Genomic DNA, 25,104 nt, shown 5'->3' on the forward strand with positions numbered 1-25,104 from the left:
TCACTTTCATTCTTATTAAGCTAGGGAAAATAAATACTAAGGTTAAAAGCAAATAAATAAATAAATCTATAACGTAAGATAAACCTATCAAAATAATTATCCTTTAAAGTTTATTTCTACTTAGAAAGCATGTTCAACAATTTATGAACAATTACATGAAGACCAGAGCAGTAGTAGTATAGCCCTGGTTGAGAATATCAAAACCACTTATGAGGGCTCCTTTAAAAACACCCTTGTTCGGGTCCCATCCTAGAGATTCTTATTTAGTAGGTCTAGGATAGGGTCTGGGTGTCTATTTTCAAAGATTTCCATGGGTGGTTCTGATGCACACCCCTTGTTGGAGAGATGCAAGGGTTACTTTACAGTTCAACATGCAAACAAGAGGTGCCATCTCACCCTTATTAGTCAATGCCTAACCTTTTACATGGAAAAAGAATCTCTGACAACAAATTATACTTTCCACGGCAGAAAGCACCATATACAAAACACTCATGTGGCACCAAAAAGCCTTTTGGTAAAAACAGCCATCAGCACTTCCAAAATATAGAAAAATCGCACTACTAATTTTAAATGAAGCTAAAACAAATACAGACATCAACATATGATAAAAATTAACTCCCCACCTAGACCAAATCTTTTTCCCCATTTCAGATAAAAACTGCAGGGAGACATCCTGAAATTGCAAGTAGTTACAAAAGATCCATTTTACCTGCTTGATTTAAAAGGGCTATTAAGGAAAAACAATTCCCACCTCCAGTCCTCGCTCCTCCCGAGTTCTATCATCTACAGATGCAGAAATCACTCCCCAGCGACAATCAATGTCTGACACATAGCCTCGGTAAAAGGGAGATGCAGCACTCAAAGCCATCTAAAAACAAACAAAAGTCAGCTCCTGCAAATTCAAAGTGTCACTTACATGCTAAAAAAAGCTCCATGCAGTTATATTTCTGATCAAAAAGCATGTTTATGCAACCCATACAGAGCTCCACCACATGTACCTGTGCCTATCTTACAGTGAAATATACCAGGAAGAATCCAGTTCCTTGGGTTTGATTCACTTAAATCATCCTCTCTCTAATGTGAGGACATGAAGTATGGGGGAGGGAAAATGGCCACATTCAAACTTCACATTTAACAAATCAATGTTGTACTAGCAAGAGTAAACTTCTACAGTGTAGACTCTCAGTTCATTATACCTAAACCTACATACTATTTATATTAGTCCATCTCTGACTGAGGTCTTAACTGGACTTAAATAGCACACTGTCAGTAAATTCTGCACATTCTATCTTATTTCATACGAAGTAGTATTTAAAATAAGAGGTAATTTCTACTTACAACAATTGGACAGATAGTAGCCAACTGATCATAAAGGTATCTGGCCTCAGATATACTGCAGGCTTGGAATGTCACCTGTTTAAGAATTGCAAAGTTATTAACACCAAGGAATCATTAGCATGCTCCCCAAGCAGTGAAGTCAGAGAAGGAAGGTGCTGGGCAGAGAGGGGCAAGTTAACAACGCTTCATTAATGGTAACATTTAACGCAAGAGTTTTGTTTAAAAGTTGTCTTAGGTGAATTTAACTAGAAAATGGTATTTAATTATGTTCCACTGCCTATAGACAACTAATATAAATAACCAAGGTCCTAAGTGAAATAAGATTAAATAGTCAAAAAAGAAAAATAAGACACAGACATACGATGACGTTTAGCAAAGCATTTTCTCTTCTACTGGCTTGTTGCCTTCCTATCCCTTCAGTCAGTGAGGGATGCAAAAGGGATTTGGACATGTTAACTATTGTTTTCTTTCTTTCTTCCTTTTATTTTTTTGAGATGGAGTCTCACTCTGTCGCCCAGGCTGGGGTGCAGTGGCGCGCTCTCGGCTCACTGAAAGTTCCACCTCCTGGGTTCACGCCATTCTTCCGCCTCAGCCTCCCGAGTAGCTGGGACTACAGGTGCCCACCACCACGACTGGCTAATTTTGTTTTTGTATTTTTAGTAGAGATGGGGTTTCACCGTGTTAGCCAGGATGGTCTCGATCTCCTGACCTCATGATCTGCTCGCCTCGGCCTCCCAAAATACTGGGATTACAGGCGTGAGCCACCGCGTACGGCCAACTATTGTTTTCAAACTTCACTGGTGGCAGTATGGTGAAGAGCTTGGAAGGGGGAAAGACTAGAAAGACAGGGAAGCAGTTAAAATACTGCACCTGTCAAGGAAAAGGCTGAGGAAAGATGTGGGGAGAGTGATACTAAAGTCAAAGTAGCAGGCACTGGTGACCAAGGGGAGACTGAGAGTAGGGGATGGCTTAGGTTTTGGCTTGGGTGTTCAGAGGTTAGAGATAAAGAGGTGTCATTACATGATGGACTTACGAGGCCAAGAGAACAGACAGAAAAAGAGGCCCTCTAAGTGGCTAGGTCTTCAGGGCTGGTGCCCAGAAGAAAAATCCGAGTTGTAGAAAGACCTGGGGAGTAGGCTCAGAGAATGTCCTGAAGATGGGGAGATCACCCAGGAAGCCTGCACAAGGATGGTAGGTAGGACACTTAAGAGTTAGGCAGAGAAAAAGATCATATAACTTGGTGAGCATAAATTCTTTGTTACCCAACAGAAACCAAAAAAAAAAAAAAAGACCTGCTTTTTTTTCCAAGACGGTAGAAGGGGCAAGGAACACAAATTGTGTTTGTTAGCACATTTGTAATAACTGCAAGTTGGGAACAGTTTTAATCTCCTCTGTTGTTATTCAATAATGACAGTTTGAATTTCATGTTGTTATTCATTAATGACAGCTTGAATTTAGTGTTGGTACACGACATAATTTCAGTGTTTAAGACTTGAAATAACAGCAGCTAAGTGAATATTTTACTGTTATAATCTCAACCTGTTAGTTCCAATGGTTTTAGCTAGATCTCAACTTTGTTTTCCACAGCAGGCAATGTCTATTGGAGACTCAAGTTTGCCTGCTCAATTATAACCACATTTCATGTCAATGTGGAGACTATATTAACTAGTCATTACTAATTTAATAATTAATTCAACACAGAGAAAAGCTGTGTCATAGGCATCAAAGAATAAGAGTTTCAAAGGTTAAAGTAGACACAAATTGATAAGGGTTGGCAATTAAGTCACTGATAACCAAACCAAGGGCAGTTTCTGCAAAGAGGTGGGAACTTGGAAATCGCTTTGCATATGGCATGAAATTACATGAGCAGTGAGGAAATGGGAGCTGGTACGCAAAGTCTTTATGCACTTATTTGCTGAAGTGGAAGCTCCAGAAGGGCGGGGATCTTTCTTCCCATTCTCTATCCCAAGTGTGCAGGACAGCATCTGATACCTGGTTAGTGCTTAACAAATGAGAATCTTGGAAAAAAAAAAGTGGGGGGGGGGTGCTAAAGAGGATAACATGCGGTCAAAGGTATGGTGAGAAACCTGAAAGACCGGGACCCCAAAGGCCAAACTGACAAGGCATTGAGATTTTTAAAAAACCAAAAAACAAAAAACTACATGTTTCCCAAGTATTTTGACTAAAGAATTATTTTGAACATGCATCTCTTGTTTTTTTAGGTCTTTTTTGTGTTGCTCTTAGGTATTTGATTATGTGTCATTTTTGTTTTTAAAAAGATACTATGAGAAGCAGGTTTTCTTTCCAGTTTTTCAACTGGCTTCTCTTAGATGGCCTAGTATACAATACATAATTCGTAGGTGAATCCTGGGAAATTCAACCCCAGAGAAGTATACAACAGTGAAGTGACTTAGTTATTTTAAATGCATTTAGTAATTAGCTTTCTTAGTCTACAGCTGATATGCAATCAAATTAAATAGGACATCACTGTGGATAATGGCTTTAATGGAGGGAAAAAAAGTTCTTATACCTTAAAAAGCTATGAATACATGACTAATTTGGGCTTCTAGTGTCCTTTTGAGGCATCATATGAAGGAGACACACAATGTTGCTAGGAAACTGATGGGGGTGGGGTTGGGGGGTGGAGGGAGGAACTAAGGAAGATATATGTTAGAAACTGAAACATCTAATCTAAACTTTATCTACAACCCAGATTTGAAGTCATGTGACTTTGGGGGGGTGGGAGGGGCTACCATAACCTGTCATGAACTTAGTGCTTTTTTTTTTTTTTTTTTGAGACAAAGACTTGCTCTGTTCCCCAGGCTGGAATGCAGTGGCACAATCTTGGCTCACTGCAACCTCTGCCTCCCAGGTTCAAGCGTTTCTCATGCCTCAGACTCCTCAGTAGCTGGGATTACAGGCACATGCCACCAGGTCTAATTTTTGTATTTTTAGTAGAGATGAGATTTTGCCATGATGACCAGGCTTGTCTCAAACTCCTGACCTCAAGTGATCTGCCCACCTCAGCCTCCCAAAGTGCTGGGATTACAGGCATGAGCCACCGTGCCTGGCTGTGAACTTGGTGCTTTTTAAGTGATTCCTGAAAAGCCCCAAAACAGTCAATAATTTGAATGTGGTTAAAATCCTTTTTGTTTTATACAGTAAGTCTTCCATTAGCCTTACAAAATTACTTTAAAACTATTTTTTCTACTTTACTAAGTAGTTTTTTTTTTCCATCTCTCTAATGATACATAATAGATGTACACAGTTTCAGGGCACATGTGATAATTTAATACATTCATATAATTTGTAAAGATCTAATCAGCGTACTTGGGAAAGAAGTTGGTTTAGTGTTCCACTGAAGAGATATAAAGCAGGGATTTCGGTGGTGAATTGGCAAAATTCATTTCATGTGCCACACACTTTATCTGAGCTAATGATTTTTTTTAAGTGGAGTAGTGAAACTGTACATGTCACTGGGAAAAAGAAAACAATCCTAAGCTTACACTAGATGGAAAAATTCTATCTAAAAGCAACAAAAATATTTATCATCTACCATTAGGAAGCATTTACTGGTATACATACAGTGTTTCAGTGGAAAGAATATCCCTTTGGAACCATATCAGAGAAACTATGCGGTCCCTGGCAGAACACCCTGGTTTAATATTAAACCAAGAAAAGGCAATCAATACTCTAACAGCACTTATACAATTTTAAAACCATGTACTGTAAGCTCTAGAACTTAATGGTTTTCTTTAGAAATACTTGTAATTAAGATAGGAAAACAGGCAGTTAAAAGTCGAAAGATCTCTTTTTTCATGAAGTGTGATGGTTTATGTTTATTTGGAAGTCACATATTTTATACTACCTATAAATGTCAAGAAAACAGAAAGAAATTATCCTTGGCCATGTTATTTAAACACATTCAGCATGGAAAAATCTGATTCCAGCATTCAATTTGGATTATACTTAGTTTTGAAAATAAACAGACCAGAGATATATGCACAAGAAGTGTGTGTGCACGCTGCAGCTGTTTCAGGTGAAGGAAGGCTGGGTTCTGGGTCTCTGCACTGAGAGCAGTCAGGCTGGCGGCTCAGAGGGGTCTTACATGGGTCCAGGCTCTGCACGGCCCTGTGCCTCTAAGGACGCTGTTTTGAATCAGCTGAAGTAATCACAACTGGATAAAATTTCCTTGGACATTAAATAACAAGCAGCCTCTCTCTTTTACTTCTGTTAGTTAAGGCAATAAAATAAATATTAGCTTAGAGTCAGACCTAGAAGGGGACTTAATATCAGCCCTTCTTTCAACTGATGAAAAATCTGAGCCAAAAGAAGTAAAGGGAGTTGCCCAAAAACCTGAGTAGTGACAGAGCCAAAAGCCAACTGCAGGCTTGTGTGTGGCCACCTGATGGGTTCCATGCTCTTCCACTCTGGTCCTAAGTGAGCTTGGACACACTCACTGCCAGGGCACCATCATTTAAACAGATCCAGGAAAATTTTTAAATGGGTAAACAGAGACAGGCTCCTGTATACTTTACTCAGGGGCAAGACAAACACAAGCTGCTAAATATTTATTCTTTTTATACCGCTAGACAGCTTTGCACAAATCCCTTGGATCACAAAATCATTGGAATACTTCCATCAGAGCTCATTTTCAGAGTTTTGAACAATATTTAAACCACCTCACTAGCCTGTCACGAGATGGCAGTAAAAGCTAGGCACATAAAAAGAGAAGGAAAACAATGACAGAATATATTGCATTTTAAGTTAACTGAAATTACAGTTATAAAGGTATATATACCGTATATACCTTTGTGGTGAACAACAGAGTCTGTAGAACTATTAGTCATAGACAGCTTCCAATGAATTTACTAATATAATTTCATTGTTTTTCAGAAAGGCATACCAGCTACCATTTCAACCTCATTAAAATGTGATTTTTGGAACAGGAAACACGCATATATAAAGAAGTTAAAAAACAGAAATGGATGGAACACTTTGCCTCTCTGTATATTTGAAACTATACCTGGAGACAGCAATTGCCCATTCCAAATCCCATGGCATCCATGTAAATATGATCCGGCTTAGAAGCCCTTGAAGCTTCATCATCCTCAGGAAATGTTTCTATAAATGGAGATGGTGTATTCTTGTCCTTAAATACTGTATTATAAAAATACAAAAATAAAAATGGTTTAGAATCCAGGATTAAACAACAATTCAACATGTCTCTCTCCCACCCCACCACCTCTCAGTAGACTTACTTGGTACATTGATGACAACCTTTTCTCCTCTCCTATGTCGGATATTTCTTGTTAAGGTACTAAAACAGACAACCAAACGTCATAAATTGGTCACCTAAGAGTCATCGTGTAAAAGAAGAATTTGATTACATACAAGTAAGTGGAATGAAATCATACCTCAAATTAGTTCTCTAAGACAACTCAACAGAAAATGTATCTGTGGTGTCAAGACACTACAAGGGAACTTTGTGATTAAAGATTTTGCATTAGTATCAATTCTTTGGCTCCTGCTCGAGAATGCCATTCTGTCTCCTGCTCAACCCCTGCTCCCAAGGCTCCCTGTAACTTACCAAATCAATTCAGGTGTTCAAAGTCTGCCATGGTCTGCTTTCACTGTTTGCAACATGTCCCAAATTAACTCCAAAGACTTTGGTCAAACTTTAGTACCCACTTTGCCCAGGCATCTCTGGAGCCCCAATACCTTGCTCCTCCCTCCCTCAACTCTGCAGGATTAATAATTATCCTCCAGACTCATGCTTGTTTAGTCCAGAAGCTACCAGGCACACAGTGGCCACTGAGTACTTGAAATATGGCTTGTCCTAATGAAAACATGCACATGCTGTGAGAGTAAAATATACACCAGATTTTGAAGACTCCATACAAAAAAAATGTAAAATTACTTGTGAGTAAAGGATTACATGGATCAAATGATAACATTTTTGGACGTTTTGGGTTAAACAAAATATAAAATTATGTTCATCTGGTTTTTACTTTAATGTGGCTATGAGAACATTTACAATTACATGTTTCTATGGGCAGTGCTGCTATAGACTCAGCTTAAATGCCACCTCTTCCGTGAAGCCTGCTTTGATTCCCTCAGTCAGAAGCACCTTACTTTCTCCAAGAAGGATTTCTGGTGCATCTTTTGACATCTGTCATAATCTATCTCTTTTTGAGCAGCTGAATTATTTTTATTTTCCTTTAAACACATGACAACATATGAAGTTAGAAACTACGTCTACAAATATCTGTCTTCCCCAAAAGGCTCTGCACATAGCAAACGTGCGGGCCTGTTAAAGGAATGAACGCTGAGAAGTCTCCATGTTCCCACTCTGGGTCAGGAGCCTAGGCTCAGGATGACAGATGAGCATGCATTGTACAAAGCTAAGATCAGACTAGTGAGAGCCTTAAAGCAACTTAAAACCTCAGAATTGAACGACAAACCAACAGAACTTGAAGTTAATGGAAGAGAGTGCCTATTATATATATCAGGTACTGCACCTATTTTATACGTTATATAGAGTAAGATGGGCAGATCACAGATACTGATGGTTAGAGAGAGGACAAAAAAGGAGAAATAACTAAGAGAAAAAAAAATCCCAGTAGGCATTTACAGACCTAGGACTGAAAATAATCTCCCTATTAAAAGAGTTATTCGCAGTGGCTCAGCGAATAACTTTGTGACGACTTGGAGAATTGACAAATCAAGCCTGGTGCATGCATCAGCAACCAAGAAGCCTGGGGGTACTGAAGATGTGAACAGGTGCACATCTGCTATCTTCTCTGGTTACTTAGGAAGAGAGCCAAAACTCAGTTAATGCTCAAAAAGGATTTCTAGACAGAAATACTATACTCTCAGAAGTCAGGGGTCTAGTGAAGGGCATCTGCATTTCAACACAAAGCCATACTCACCTGAAGCGAGGGTGCTTGTTTATTGCTTCATCTGGAAAGAAGAGGGACTTGGAAGCTCCTCCTTCCACTGGGTTGGGTTTGACCTCGGGCAGTGTGAACCCAGGACAGCCTAATCTACAACAAATTGAAGAACTAAATAGATGGGATTTGTTTTCAAGAATTAATTGTGTGCAGTCTTGCCATCACTGCACCTGCCAAAGACACCTCATTTCTAGTATCTCCTTTTCAGAGGGCTTTGTGTTTACAAAACAGATGTTGTGTAAATACTGTGCCCCTTTACAACCACTCCCCACACTTCTTGCTCACAAGGATCTTCTTTTAATTCCAGCCCACTACTAACTTTATCCAAGTCTCCACTCACTCACAAACCACACAGCACTTACTCGGGTCCTCTCCATCTCTTCATCTAATAGGAAGGACTGATAGCACAGAAGTCATTTCCCTTGGTCACATCAGCTGTCATGGGTGACAGGTGTCCCCTACATGGCCTATGAGGTGTCTTCCTTTTCCATCTCTAAACTCTCAGATTATCTTTGGACCTGCTGCATGGCACCACTGCCTCCCACTTCCTGGTAGGCTCTGTTTGAATCTGGAAGGAGCCTGCTTTTTGCCTCTATAGGTCACCTCATGAGTCCCTCAAGATTAGGGAGTGTCTCTGCAGGTGTCCCCATCTACCCCTGAGATCACCCTCTGAAGTCTGAAACCCAATCCTATTCTCTTACTTAAGGAGCTCTAATTTCAACACAGAAAAATGAAGCTCCATATTTATTCCTAAGTGTAAAGCTCAAATTCTACATCACTTTTAGTGATGGCCCCAGTTTTTCCAAGTTAGGAATTTGAGGTCAATACTACATGTGCTGTGAGGGAGGACAAAGACTAAGCGAAAGCCAAACAAGGGAGGAGTTTTAAATTAGTGGGAAGAAACTTTTGGCTTGAGGGTCAAGACTAGCTCATATCTTTTTAAAAAAAATTTTTTTTTTTTTTTTTTTTCTGAGACAGGGTCTTGCTCTGTCTCCCAGGCTGGAGTGCAGTGGTGCAATCATAGCTCAGTGCAGCCTTGAACTCCTGGGCTCAAGTCATCCTCCTGCCTCAGGCTCCTGAGTAGCTGGGATTACAGGCATGAGTCACTGTACCAAGTTGTTTTTTTTTTTTACCCAGGGACGAGGTCTCACTATGCTACCCAGAATGGTCTTTAACTCCTAGGCTCCAGTAATCCTTCTGCCTCAGCCTCCTAAAGTACTGGGATTACAAGCACGTGCCACCACACTTGGCCATCAATGCCTTATTTTTAACCCCTACCTTTTCTTAATATAAAATAAAGTATCTGTTGGCTGCCCATATCCACCTTGTAAACAATTGAAGGTAGTGATCTTATCTAGAAAACAGTTCCCAGCTACAAGGGTTCTTGAGAATTCTTGAAGCTATGTGCATTATTTACTATGAGCCTACAACCTTAGGAATAGTCCTTTGGGAGAGTAATAAACTTAAATCTGAGGGGATTCCTTGCTCACCAGAATCAGATTGGATGAAGAGAGAATGAGAATGTGTTTGTGTGGAAGGGAGAAGGTAGAATCAGAACTTGCACCTTCGGACACCTACGGCACTGCTTCATTCTAGAGCAGTGCTGTCCCACAGAACTTTCTGGAGTGATGGAAATGTTTAATATCTCCACTATCCAAACCGACGTGGTAGTCACTAACCACGTGGCTACTGAGCCCTTGAAATGAGGCTAGTTCCTCAGTCACATCAGGAACCACAATTTTCATTTTATATAATTTTAATTTTAAATAGTCACATGATTACTGTTTTGGACTAGAGTTCCACACTATAAATCTTTGCATCTTTATAAAGTCACCCTGTTTACACTTAAGAACCAGAGCACTCCTTTCTCTCTTGATCCTATACTACAACAAAACTTTATCATTTATTGTGGATGTATAGGGAGGCTTCTAACCACTAAATAACTAATAATTATTGTTTCAAGTCCCCAAATACCTTCATATATGGACAGGGTATAAAAAATTATACATATAATTTTTTCTAAATTACAGGTTTTTAGAATAAAGCTTATTCCTCTGTCTCAACTTTCCCTTCACAATGACTTAAGATGCTGAATCTTTTTATTTTTATTTATTTATTTATTTTGAGACGGAGGCTTGCTTTGTCACCCAGGCTGGAGCAGAGCGGCACAATCTCAGCTCACTGCAACCTCCACCTCCCAGGTTCAAGCGGTTCTCCTGCCTCAGCCTCCGGAGTAGCTGGGATTACAGGCGCATGCCACCATACCTGGCTGATTTTTGTATTTTTGTAAAGACGGGGTTTCACCATGTTGGCCAGGCTGGTCTCGAACTCCTGACTTCAGGTGATCCGCCTGCCTCGGCCTCCCAAAATGCTGAGATTACAGGTGTAAGACACCATGCCCAGACACTAAATCTTTTTTAAAAAGGCAACTATCCCATATGGAACCATTCTCAAGGTAAGGGGCACATTAGGCTTAACCCAAAACTTTATTTTCTGGCCCAGAAGGAAACACCACTGCCCATCAATCCTATATATTCTTCAGCTTTAATATATAAAACAGTTCTGGTTTGTGTTACAAATCCCCTCCCACTTTCTTAATTTGCTAAGTGAAATGTACAACCCTCTTAATGTTAAGGGGGAAAAAATGAACATATAAGGTATTAAATTTTCCAGTTCACTAGAAGTTGTCATTTAACATCTGTAACCTACTCCTTGGCCTCTACTCTAGTACTCTTAAGGTTTTCAGGACAATGACCTATAGCAAAAGCCTTGATGTGTCTTCTCTCCCCAGCAGTTCACTGACTCTGTCATCTTTTAAACCACCCACTTTTCCTATCACCAGTACCCACGGGCATCCAGGCAGCCCTTGTCTCCCCTCAGGGAGCTCCCTCACTCACCTCCTAGTAAGCCCTGGCACCAGCTCCACAGCTACTCTCACACTACAGCCCAAGTGAGGGCTGCAAAGCAAAAAGGGGATGCCATCTGCCCAACCCAACCTTTCCAAGGCCTTCAGCTGCTTTTAGGAGAACAACTAAAATTTATGGTTAACCTGACCTGGCCTGCCAATTACCTGCCAGCTTCCCTTTACCCCATACCTGCACTTCCTCCTCAGCCTTCTAGTCACACTGGCCAGCTTGCTTTCTTCTAGTTCCCAGGAAGTCCCCGCTTGTTTGGTTCATCCTAGGACTTCTACACACACTGCTCCCCCTCCCTAAGACTGTCCTCCGCTCCCCATTCCTATTTCACTCCTCCTGGAACCTTGGACATCCCACCCCCTCCCCCTCCACCCACCAGAGTCCACTGGATACCTAGGTTGTACTCTTTGCTCCCCATCTCCTCCTGCTAGCACAGCCCCACTTTGACGCTTATGAATCTATGGGTATTTGATTGTTCTTCAACCCCCCAGCTCCACAGAGACAGAGCTGTCCGTCTTCACTCATGAGAGCATGCCCATTCTGCCTGCAGCAGGCACTCAAGTGTCTGAGTGAATGGCAGGGCCAATGATTTTTCACCTCCTCTTTCAAACATTAGGTCAAAGAAATGTGCCCACTCTAATCAAAACAAATCTGTCCACCCTCACCCAGCTGGGTTTTTCCTTCTGGGGGTGGAGAGAGAAGTGACCTGTACATACAGAATGAAGGTATCACAGAAATAGAGATGCTTCTATAAATGTTAGATGGCTGGCTTAAATAAGTTTTCAACTATTTAGATGTTACAGTAGGGATATAAAAAAAAAAATAGAATTCCCATTTAAATGCCCCTCTGAGGCCAATGATATGACCCTGAATGGCTGACGGACACGTATCAGAGAAAAGGTATAAAAATAGTTCAAAGTGTTCTCCACCATTGATACCAACCCCCAGAGCTCCTTTGAACTTTGAGGAGCTAAGTATACTGTCACCATCTGACAGACATCTAGCATAGATAAATCACATTCATGTTTTGGCAGAAATGTATTTTTACATAGAGGTTCTATGTATAATACATATGATATTCATGTACCTCATTCTAAGCGAAGAACATAATTTCACTATTTACTTTTATGTACTTTTGGTCATAACTAGATTTGATGACAAACCCTAAATCTTCTTTTCAGAAAAATATGCAAGGACCTAATGACTCACGTTGTTCATAGAGCATCGGTATCGGTAGTGCTTTGGGAGCACTGCAGATCCTCCGATCTGCCACTGATGCCACCATATGCTAGCAGGTAAATGCTGCTTTTTGAAAGTGCATGAGGGCGCAACCGTCACAGTCACCAGGGGACAGCATTCCAGAAGCTTTGGCTACTGCTTACAGGGTCAGAACTGTGTGGCAGGCGTGCTGCTCCCTCCACCCTCGCCTGCGGCAGACACGGCCACACTGCTGGTCTGTCATCACAGTATCCTGGTCTTTCCCACTGAGCCCCCGCTGAGTGCACTCACCACGGTGCAGCCACCACAGCTGACAGAAGCTGGCATGCAACTGTGCCTGCAGCTCTACTGTTACAGAGTCTATCAAGTGCAGTGTATAAAAGATAAACCATCTGTAACGTATGAGGATTGTAGGGTGGAATGCCTGGGTCGTGACTTGCTCTTTTCATTACCTGTATCTCTGAGAGATCTGCTGGGGCATGTTAATATAGGAACTAACCTGGGAAATGAAGTTATTGTGCAAAGAGCCTGATTTTCTTCTAATATAGAAGTAGCCTCCTTCCGGCGTTTTCGCATGTTGGCCTCAACTGTGTTGAACTCGGACATTGTTCCTCCGTAGGGCTGTCCTGGTGTCCCTTCAATCATGTAACTCCCATACTCTGGTCTCCAAAGGGTAGGATGGCTACGGAGGAGAAATAACTTAGTTCCATCTTATTCTTTTGCTATAGTCTGCTCAATTTTTAAGTTTTTAAAGTTGCTTTAAAAGTGTAGAAACCATTAGGTATAAATGAAGCTAAGAACTCCTTCACAGTTCTCAGTGATTATTACTTTTCCATAGCTATTCAACTACATAAGGGTCAACAAGTATTGGGTCCAAAATGTTTTTTTCCTTTTGAGACAGAGTCTCGCTCTGTCACCCAGGCTGGAGTGCAATGGCACGATCTTGGCTCACTGCAACCTCTGCCTCCCAGGTCCAAGTGATTCTTGTGCCTCAGCCTCCTGTGTAGCTGGGATCACAGGTGTGCACTACCACACCTGGCTAATTTTTGTATTTTTAGTAGAGATGGGGTTTCACCGTGTTAGCCAGGCTGGTCTTGAACTCCTCGCCTTAAGTGATCTGCCTGCCTCGGCCTCCCAAAGTGCTGGGATTACAGGCATGAGCCACCATGCCCAACTCAAAATCTTTATAAGTAACTGAAAATGCACACAGAGCACTCACTGTCCAGGACAAACTAACCTACTCTGCAGAGAAGGAGATGAGGCCTTAAGGGTTCTTTCAATTCAGTGCTGCCCTCCAAACTTAAATGCAGCTTCCCCAAAACGAATGAGTGGAAAATGAACAGAAGAGTACATATTCCCCTCCCCTCCCCGTCTCTGTCTACTTAAATGTAGGAATATCTTAAAAACACACCAGGCCGGGTGCGGTGGCTCATGCTTGTAATCCCAGCACTTTGGGAGGCTGAGGCGGGCAGATCATGAGGTCAGGAAATGGAGACCATCCTGGCTAACACGGTGAAACCCCCGTCTCTACTAAAAATACAAAAAATTAGCCGGGCTTGGTGGCGGGCGCCTGTAGTCCCAGCTACTCGGGAGGGTGAGGCAGGAGAATGGCGTGAACCCGGGAGGTGGAGCTTGCAGTGAGCTGAGATTGTGCCACTGCACTCCAGCCCTGATGACAGAGTGAGACTCCGTCTCAAAAAAAAATCATGCCAGCCAAACAAAGCCAAACAAAGCCCATCTGCAACTTATATCTTGCACCATGGTTTGTGATCCCAGTTATATGCTTCTGCAATACATTTTTTCCCAAAAATGTTTTAATAAAAAACAGGCTTTATATTTAGTTTACTGTACAAAGTGCTTCATATATTAATGTATTTAATTCCAACACCTTAGGTAGGTATTGCTATGATCTTTACTTTACAGATGAGAGAACTGAGGCACAGAAAAGTTAAGTAACTTGCCCAAGGTTACTCAGCTATTGAGTAAACGAACCATGATTTGAAACTATGGCAACCTGAATCCAGAGCCTGTACTCTTAACTGTTAGGCTATCCTGCCTCCAATAATTGAGAAAAAACTCTATATTCTAGAAGTTTTAGCAGTTTCAGAAACACTAAATCAGCACATGAGAGCTTACTTTGGGTTTGTCCTTTCCCCCTTCTCTTGCAGAGTTTCAAGAACTTTCTCCCCAGACAGGACCAACCGGACTTTTTTATTTTCATGATCAAAAGATACCAACATGTATTCCACCTATTGAAAATAAAGGTGAGAAAAATTAACATTCTTCCAGACTTGTTTTCAGTGTGGCCTCCAAAAGGCAGGGAAACGTGAAGTCTGTAAAGGATCCACAGTAACTCCAGACAGTCACATTTGTTTACAGTACAGCACATAAGTGTTCATATGCATAATATGGAAACCTGTAGAAAGGATCAGTCAGTAGTGCCACTTCCATCCCTTCTTTCCTCTGTCCTACTTAATATCCTATGGAAAGGTCGATACCCATTTTGACAAGCTGTACTTCAAAAAAAAGATGTGTTTCGAAGCAAAGATTCTGCAAATTGCTGTTGTAAAAAAGAAGCTGCATTTTAAAATTTATTTCCTCAGTTGGCTTACTATAAGTTTAAGAAAGAGGTTATCTGGACATTCCAGTCAAGGTAGATTACACTTACTTACTGGCAGAGTAATAAGTAAGGTAGATTACACTTTCATAATCCCACTACCAGTCCCACTTTTGGAGAGTTAAATCATAATCATAAATATACCGTGTGGAGAAGTTATTTTAGGGGTTTCAACAATTTAATTTTGGTTTATCTCAAGTAATTTAAGGCAACTTCTCCACTCTGAAACCATATAAAATTTGCAATGCAGGGTGCACTAGTACATTTATTAACAATACCTGGTGGAATTCTAGTAAAAATAAAGGACATAAACACCAAAGTCAGACTTCTGGGCAGAATACAACTAGAACCTACTTTTGTTTTTCCTGAAATTACAAGCTTTAAACATGATAGTTGGCGTGAACAGTGAAGATTATGAATCACTATGTGTGATGGAAACAAAACATCCATTATCCATATATAAGTGAAAAGATACAGAATTATTCAGGCAAACCCCTGAAAGTACCCTTTGCACACGGCACCAATACAATTACTACAGAGGTAGGAAACTGATTGCTCACAAGGCAAACCAGGCTACAGTATATTTGGTTTGGCCTACAATAGTAGTTTAGAAAAAATAAAAAGGCAGGCAACCGTATATCCACTATTTCCCAGACATTTCACATGTAAATCTAGGTTCTCAGTCTTAAAACAATACCCAGAAGCCCAGCACGAAGCCTGTGACTGTGTGACTGGGCTGTTTGCTTTTCAGGGGTGCACACTGTCTGCAGTTTATTCCCTTATTTATGTGTATTTCCCTGGTCTTGGAAGGCATTTGAGTCAGCCGTCCTCATCACAGAAACATTAAGGGCTAAGTAATATGATTATAAAGAGGAAAAAAATGTTAGTAACTATAGGAGATAGCCTAGCAGATTTAAACAACAACAAAATAAACTTTCAGTTAACGTTTATTAGCTCTCATCAGAATCTTTTAGCTCAAGAAATGGAAAAGTCTGCTTGATTTGGGTACACGAACCAGAAACATGAGATCTCCAACCTGCAGAATCACTCAGTGTCAGCTGACTAAAAACTAGGCTGCAGAATCTGGAACTGTTCGCAACAACAATTACAGGTTGCAAGATACCATCTATAGATCTGTGACTCCGGAACAGCTAAAACCTGGAAACAGAAAACTTGGTTGAGTCTCAGAATGGGTATGTGAAAAGATACAAGTTAATCTTTAAATGAGCATAATGAGAAAGGATATGCTTTCATGTATGAATCCTAATCTTCAAACCCAGCATGCAAAAGCAGGCTTGATTACCCATTTCACAGGTGGGCAAAGGGGCTCAGAGAGGTAAGCTACTCAAGGCCACAAGTGTCAGGCAGGGATTTGAAGCCAGCCCCGTCTGGCCTCAAGGCCCAGCACACCTTGCTGCTAGGACTGTAGAGGGTACCAATCTTGGTAAGTGAAGATAAGCTTTTTATAAAATTGTTATAACCTATATGAAGCAGGGAAAAGTTATAATACTGGATGAAACTATCTCAAATTGATTATGCTTTCATTTCATGGAAGGGGTCCTAACATTATATCATGGAAGCTGGGCTGTAACAATAGTTACAGTCATAGATTTTAACAGATGAATTGGCCCATCCCTCAGGCCCAGGACGGAACCCCCTTACTCTGTGTAGCATTCCTAACTCTCCCACCTAGGAGGAAATGTTCCTTCTTCAGTACTTCCTCCTTCACTCACTTAGACTCCAACTCATCTGCCTGGCATCTGCTACTGGAATTAAGTTATTTGCTTAACTAGATAACATGCTTCCTAAAGAAAGTCTAAGAGATACTTCCTTGCTTACTGAGTGCATCATTTATTTTTTACCAAATGAGCAAGAACTTGTAGCAATTATATAAACTAAGTTGCAATAACTTTAATTGTTAGTTTCCTAACTTTGAAAAAAATTGAAATCCTTAGTTTTCAAATTCACTCTTAGCCCACAAGTTTAAAACATGGGTAGGGCAAAAGAACAAAAAGTTAAAGCTCATTCTGAGTTTTAAATATCAGTTTTAAATGCCAAACGGATGACATTTAAAATGTTAACAAACCAAACTCTCCTCAATTAAAGTATAATCACTTCATGATCTCATTAAGCAAATGAAACAGAAAAACATCAGAATATTTACCAAATGAGAAAGAAAACCAAATTTACTTTTCAACAGAATAATAATCAGTTGGAAGCCTCAAGAATTTCCTGACGGTTTTTCAAACTAAAATTTAATGCCTTCTGAAGTGCTCCTTCTCTGCAGTCACCTTGATCTTTCTGCACTAGTCCTCAAAGAGGTTCTGCAGTCACCTTGATCTTTCTGCACTAGTCCTCAAAGAGGTTCTTCAAACTTTTAGCTTTTTGTTAAACACCCCCACCACCTCAACACATTTATGTTTATTTCCGATTAGAGCCTGTCTATATGAGCATTCTGAATCGTAACTGCATATTTAAACGTCAAACTAGAGCTGAAATGGGGTTTGATGCAATAACCGAGATGATTGGTGATAATAAAAAGTGATACATTAAGACAACGATTTTCCAATATAAAACATCTAAAGCCCCAATAAATTATTTTATGATTTCTGGATTGTATCCCCATTCTAAACTTCATTTTTGAATCCAAAGGATAAGAGGAACAACGTACAAAAGAAAATAATAAAACAGATGCCTTTCTGTATCACAACACTGATTCCAAGGATAAAACTGTATCAGCTTACTAACTTTGAATAGCATCTAGGCTGTAAACCCAGAATTGCAGCAACATCAAATATATTTATGTACTTTACACATATATACAACTCCAAAAGCATACATACCCAAAGAGCATTATAAATGGGTTGCAGAGTGACCAATTCAAACTTGTGCAATTAACATATCATCTTGGAAGTAGGGGAAAAAAATACCCACTGACCTCTATTCTCTGCAATACACAGGTCACAATGCCCTGAAGGTGACTCTGGGATACTGTTTTTTGGCACCCATCAGTTATCCTTTTAATTGAGGGAGAAGAGACCCAATAAAAAAATACCTGACCACTTTGCAAGACATTCAGATTTTAAATGTGCACTATTTTTACAAATGAAAATTAAAATCTCTTAGACTTCTAGTGCTAAAAGGCTAAATTTTATCCTACTAGAATAAAAACCACTATTCTCAGCTGTCAAATCAAGGACAAAGACACATATAAAAGACCAGAATAAAAGTCATTAATACACTACTATCCCTGAGCTGTTGAACCAAGGACAAAGACACATACAAAAGGCTAGTATGTACTTTGCTTTGTGTGTGAAATAGTGTTGCTAGGAAAACTCCAGACACAGTAATCCAAGTCATTTAATGCAGGTTTAAACAAGGGTGAGGTACTTTTATGTTAATCTGAAATTAGGCCAACAAAAACAAAGAATTTTAACTGAGGCGATGTAAGTACTCAGTACAATGCTGAATATACAGCAGACAGAGAAATACCTGTGACAATGAAGTTTAAGAGTAAATACAAGCTTTTAGGATTTAAGCTTTAAATGGCATTTACCACTAGCATAAGATAAAAATTTTCTTTTCTTGCTTTTAAAAACTTTTGATACTCTACTCTTAAGGGTAAGAGTTTCAGGGAGCTTAGAATTTGAGGAATGGCAGGCCGGGCACGGTGGCTCATGCCTGTAATCCCAGCACTTTGGGAGGCCGAGGCGGGCGGATCACAAGGTCAGGAGATCGAGACCATCCTGGCTAACACAGTGAAGCCCCATCTCTACTAAAAATACAAAAAATTAGCTAGGCATGCTGGCGGGCGCCTGTAGTCCCAGCTACTAAGGAGGCTGAGGCAGGAGAATGGCGTGAACTCAGGAGGCAGAGCTTGCAGTGAGCCGAGATCGCGGCACTGCACTCTGGCCTGGGTGACAGAGCAAGACTCCGTCTCAAAAAAAAAAAAAAAACAATTTGAGGAATGGCTGGGTATTTTATGAAATACTAATTTCTTAATATCTACTCCTAGAGGTAAAAACAATGCTTAATTAGGAAACAATACAGTTCTATAATACTCAGAGCAGTTACAGGCAGTTCCCCATTTAGGGAGAAAGTTCTTTTGTCAGTTTCTGTGTAAATGAGAAGGAAGGAATTTTCCCTCTCAAACTATTTAACCCATCATATGCTTGACCTCTGAAGAGAAGAAACCTACACCAAGCCCTTCAGGGACTATGAGCTGTGAGGTCCTACATTCCTCCCAGAGACAGCATGAGGACTTTCCCCTCCTTACACCCTGGGAAGGATCTCTATCCAGGTGGTCAGGCCAAGGAGGGCAAGACAGTGAAGGGCTCCCCAGGACCTAGTCCAGGTAGAGTATGCGTGCAGGGCAGGGTCTTCAGACCCCTACTGACATCTGGGGTTCAGGGCCAGCTCCTCCATTCCACACTGCTGGCTCTCTTGCACTGGCCCAAACAATAGTTTTGATCCTTTTGCTAGAACCAACTGTTGCTTCTCAGAGACTTACTTTTCTCCTTACACTAACTCCTAAACAAGCCTGCAACTAAGCCTTTGAGGACTAAGGCTCTAGTTAGAGTTGATGACTACTCAGTGCCAAAAAACACTGTCTTGCTGGACACGCTCCCTGCCCCCCACCCCCAGCACTAACCCCTTTGTCCTTTCATCCATTCAACAAAGCTCTTTGCTAAGCAGGTGCTGGGAATACTGTGAAGAGCCAGGCAGATGTGGCTCCTGTTCTCAGGCTTACACTGGCTGGACTGACAGCCAATAACACGCTATTGCTGAATTATCTGAACGAGTGCTCAAAATGACCAAAGAGAGCTGTGCATATGTAACAGCACAGTCTAAGCCGGTCTAGAAGATCAGAAGGCTTCCCAGAGGAAGTGCCATTTAAATTTAAGTTGATTCCTTACATGGGGACTGGCTAGGCAAAGGTGAGGGTCTAGGGATCCTTCAACATAAAATTCAACCTCCCATAGGATCCCGTCCCCCAGGGGAGCTGCACCACTGACTGCAGCACAATCACCCTCTCGCCTGTCAAAGATGCAGATCACTGCATCCACCCCACAGAGATCATGCCAAGTAGTCACCCTCTAGGTTATAAACTGTTTTAAAGTTAGGGACTCAATGCCTTCTGCCCAGAAGACTGTTTCCTCTCACAGCAAAATGGAAATGACAAATTTTTTTTTTAAAGAAATCTCAACCATCAAGTTGGATAGCATTCACTTCCCAAACTTGGAGCACCCAAAGAGGTGTTAGCCATAGTGATGCTACGTACTTTTTAAACACCCACAGTAACATAGGACAACCTGAATGACAAGACTAAAAGAGGAGCTGTGTTTTAAAAAGTAGAAAACTGAATATGAGATTCTAATACAGATGTAATAAAATTACATATGGCTCAGATTTTAAAAGATGGACTCCCATGTTAGATATGTCTAATGATGACATCACAAATAGGAAAACCACTGTTTCACATGGTAATCTCCAAGCACTTTTAGGGGACCAGTAAGTACAAAGTAGAAACTGTATGTGCTTTTGTGTACATGACATTATACATACATAACATCACACACACAACTATATTTTAAACATATATATTTGATGATTTAAATATATATATATTTGATGACTGTGGATACTGTAATAATTAAAATGTTCTATGTTCCAAAAAGAAAATGTTTTAGCAGTTTTGTCTAAAGCTGTATCAAATTCTGCTAACATTTCATATATTTTGAGAAAATAGGTTTTTTTCCTCCTACTTTGAAATGTCTATTCATACTAAAGAATTTCACATGATACTATGAAAGGTTTACACTTTTAGAAATTAAAATAAATGTGGCCTCTCCCTGATCTAGTTTTCTGTAGCACAGAGCAGGCTGCTTTTTATTTATAACACATTAATCTCAATTTTAATACTGCACAAAAATCAATTAATTTCCTATAGGATTAGGTGGAGTAACTTTCTCAATATTGTCTCAGCCCAAACAGAGAAAACATTCTTAACATGCCTAGATTAGTGATATGAGTCCCAAGATAAAAATTTCAAGACTTTAATAAAATAGAGAAAGACAATGAGAGTTGCGGGGTAAACTGGGAGGACTCTCATACAGGGAGAAAATGTCACCTGTCACCAAAGGAACACAAAAAATTGTGCCGTCCATTATGCTAGTCACTAAGCACATGTGTCTGTGTGGATTTAAAATTACTTAACATAAAATAAAAAAATCAGTTTCCTACTCCCTAATGGATAGTATAGAGTAGAACATTTCTCTTACTGCAGAGGTTGTACTAGACAGCACTGGACCAAAACCCAAGAGAAAACACAATCCTAAAATTAATTTGACCTGGACACACTAATTCATTATTGTTGGCACAAAGGAAATCCTTGAATGTAGACCTGCTCTTTCATGCTCCACGGATGCATGAGACATTTTCTGGGCCTCTGAATTTACATTGGTTGATTTTTTTAAAAACATCATGCTACCACAATTCAGGCATATGTTAGTTTTAATTTTCTGACAATTATAAAGACCATTAAGGCATTCCTACTTTATTTCTGAACCAAATCTAGCAAAACCTAACCAGTCATCTCACACAAATTAACCTCAGAAAAGACAGCACATCAAGTTGCCAATGGGGATGTCTGCTTATGGCCACCAGCATAACTCAGGTACTCTGTAATTTAGAAACCTAAACCAGAACACATTTTCTCTTAAAGAAACAACATTGTAAGTATGAATAGTCCTTATTTACCTCCAATCATCTGTACTTTAGTACAATAGGTTCTGAGTTCTAAAGACAAATGAATTTCTTGGCTTTTTCCTAAGAATGTATTCCCCTGCTAGAGTTCCAGTCACCACATGGTTGACAAGAAAGAGTATCCTGATCCCCAGACAGAAGCTGCTTTGGATCAACTGCCCTGCAGTAGCCAGAGCTGGGGCACTGTAGTGGGTGAGAATCATGGAGAATTTCTGCAGCGGTTCCCTCTAGGTGCAGGAGAGTTTAGGGCTTTAGCATGGGGACAAGACAGAGAACACATCCCCCAGTGGGCGGTGCCCCGCTCAGGGCCTGATACACTTCTTGGGCTGAGCAAGCAAGAATGCATACATGATTTCCTTCTAAGGCATGTTATAAATTAGGCTGCCCTAAATTCAGACTGCCTATGAGAAATTCAGGATTTTAGTTCCTAGGAACTGAAGTTAGACTAATCAATCTAACAGAGAGAAAAAAGAGAGTTTTCTAAAGAGACTAAGTGAGAGTCAATGCTAAATACAGGAATTCTAAGTCCAAAGTGACTGCTAGTGCTCACTGGGGGTCACCTATGCCTCCAGGGACAGGACGACAGGGCTTCAAGACCTCCAAGTTTAATGCCATTCCACCATCATACGAATCTGAGTGCAGACACTGTGTCATAACCACATCTCACAAAGGCAGCATCAGGTTCCCATTCAGGAGTCGTACCTGGGTGTTATAGTGGATCCCACCAACAGAGTAACTGTAACCTGTGGGATTTGGAAGACTTAGGTTTTTGTGAATTCAATCTCCTTCCCTGCCATATTTGAAATTCATGCTAAAGGATGAAAATCTCAGATAAGTTAAAGCTCCTGACTTGGGGTTCTGATTCTGGCCTGCTACCTGCTGCCCTGGGAAGAGATCGACACAGGCTGCATAACTATCAAATGAGGTCAGCCTGATTTTCATAGAAAGGGCTCGTCCTGCATCTGCCTTTTCACAGGGCTCGCTTGCCAGCAGATTAGCTGGGAAGGCTGCAGTCACATTACTAAACTTGTTAGCATTTGTCCTGCAGACCGAGAATTTTACCAAGCATATTCAATGGTGTCGTTTTGAAAGAGTGCTGGCATTTCACTAGAAGAGAATTACTGGCTATGGGGTATCAAAAAATGCTTAAGCGTGGATCTGTGGCTGATGACATATTCATATTTTCATTAAAAAACAAAAAGCCTACTTCCTGCATTACCACCATCCCTTTCTCTATTCTTTCTTCTCTTCCTCGCCACCCTCAATCTCATCTCTGTTTGGAGCCTATTAAAACTGTCACAGAGCTCTTTTCCTCCTGCCTATTTGGGCGGTAATAGGTGGGGGAGCAGCTAAGAGTGCAGGCTTTGGAGTCAATCAGTTTGAATCTTGGTAACTTCTCGATGCTTCAGTTTTTGCAGAATGGAGGTAATACTTGCCTCACAGGGCTGCTGGGGAGGATTACATAAAACAATGCATGTAAAGTGCTAAAACAGTATTAAGTACACTGTACCACTCAGGGGTTAGTGTACTTAATATTACTATTTTCTAGCTCCAGGGCAGTGATACACTGACTGACACAGAATAGTGTCTTGTGTTTCTCAAACATTGGTTACAGCTCCTTTGTGGGCCATGATGAGTTGTGATCAACATAACAAAAAATAATTGTTAATAGGGTAGAATAGAAATATCAGAATATGTCACTCATGGGAAGGGAACTGCTGTTTCGTGGAAATGTTGTTTCACAGAGCACTTGTTTTAGTCAAACGTGAAAGCTACTGGCATGGAATGCTGTCTAACCCTACAGTCAGGAAGACCATGGTCCTTCAGCAAGCAGGTCAAGTCACTCTCCTTGAAACTCTTAAATGGCTCACACTCAGCAGAAACTCCAACATCCCTCCTAAAGAGCATTAGGACCAATCTTCTCAGCCTCCTTCATTTCAACCCACCCCACACGATGTTGCAGCTACACTGGCCTTTTCTGTCTCTACAACAATCACTTCAAGGCCTTTAAGACACTTTTGTTCCCTCTGCCTGGAAGATTTTTACCTCAGTATTTCAAGAGCTGGCTCTTGTGTGCTTCAAGTCAAGTGCCACTCCTTCAGAGACCTTTGCTGAACCCCCAACACTGTAACTCCTTCCCCTTTCCACCCTCAAGGGGTGCTACCCACCCTGGTGCCTCCTACAGTTGTACAAGGTATTTATCCCGCCCAGAGCAGCCTTAATTTTCCCTAATGATAGCCACTTAGAATGTGTTGTAGTCTTTGGCTTTTAAATCATCTGAAAATAAGAGAAAACCCAATGTCCCTTCCAGTTCTAAACTACTGTTTTTGAAATTAAAGTCTTCCAGAAACTCTTAGTATAAGACCATCATTTTTCTTTCACTCATCAAACACAGAACATTCATTTTATTGAAATTAATTTTCTTATTACCCAAAACTTACCCCTTTAGAGCATATGTTTTCTTTAAAAAGTTTACATATACATGAGTGGAAATCTTTCTAAAATTGACTATCTGCTATCAATAGGAAGATACTACACATACTTTCACTTTTTATTAGGGCTTCAGATGTTTTTGGCAATTTCACTTCTTTAACTACAGCTATAACAGGGCAGGGCCCTTGTGGGCATATCAGAAGGCCACACCTGGACCTGCTTTGGGCAGCTCCTCTCCCGACTGCGCCCTCTCATTTCTGCCTCAATTTCTTGCAGTACATCCTGAGCTGAGATACTAAATGACCGAGTCTGCAGGAACTATGTATAAAGCGATCTGCGTATAGGCCTCAAATATGCTTCCAGGAATAAAGTTTTTGTTTACTTCCCAGTTCTTGCTCTATTTGAGTAGTGGAGCCAACAGATCATAACCCCTAGACACAACTTAACACACTGGCAGGCCAGCGTACTACCCTGCTTAGCTCAGGCAGGACTGCTGAAAAGTCTGCTGGAAAACAGCAGCTTCTATGACCTTTTCTATCTCTGTGAAGCTCTGGTTCCCCTCCAGCAGTTAATCTGAATGGGGCAGACTTACAACCCAGATTTTTACTAGTTTCCTGGAAAAGCGTCATGGAGTCACTCACCTTAGAGTCTGAATTCTGCTAAGTCACCATCCACTTCAAAAACGAGTTAACTGAATCCAAAGGCCTAAAAACAGAATCTTGGGGGAGGGGGACAAAGACAACAGGGGGTCTGTAAGAGCATTTATGTAACTAGGAACATCTGTTTTGGGGGCTCTTTTGTAGTATTATGTGGAAATAAGTTCAACTACTAAACTCTAACCATAAAACAGACACAAAAATCTAAT

The 25,104-nt window shown here is 40.7% G+C and overlaps 1 protein-coding gene across 1 annotated transcript in view; it reads right to left on the reverse strand.

The window, feature by feature from the left end:
* GCLC (glutamate-cysteine ligase catalytic subunit) overlaps positions 1-25,104 on the reverse strand; it is a 47,014-nt gene that overhangs the window by 9,711 nt on the left and 12,199 nt on the right. The window contains exons 2-8 of the mRNA XM_001155930.7: positions 14,561-14,673; positions 12,924-13,106; positions 8,271-8,384; positions 6,600-6,658; positions 6,365-6,498; positions 1,339-1,413; positions 752-868 (exon numbers count right to left, since the gene is read on the reverse strand). Coding sequence (XP_001155930.1) covers positions 752-868; positions 1,339-1,413; positions 6,365-6,498; positions 6,600-6,658; positions 8,271-8,384; positions 12,924-13,106; positions 14,561-14,673 — 795 coding nt within the window. The remainder of the gene's footprint in view (positions 1-751; positions 869-1,338; positions 1,414-6,364; positions 6,499-6,599; positions 6,659-8,270; positions 8,385-12,923; positions 13,107-14,560; positions 14,674-25,104) is intronic.

This window comes from Pan troglodytes, chromosome 5, assembly GCF_028858775.2.
Source record: "Pan troglodytes isolate AG18354 chromosome 5, NHGRI_mPanTro3-v2.0_pri, whole genome shotgun sequence".
NCBI classification, from domain to species: domain Eukaryota; kingdom Metazoa; phylum Chordata; class Mammalia; order Primates; family Hominidae; genus Pan; species Pan troglodytes.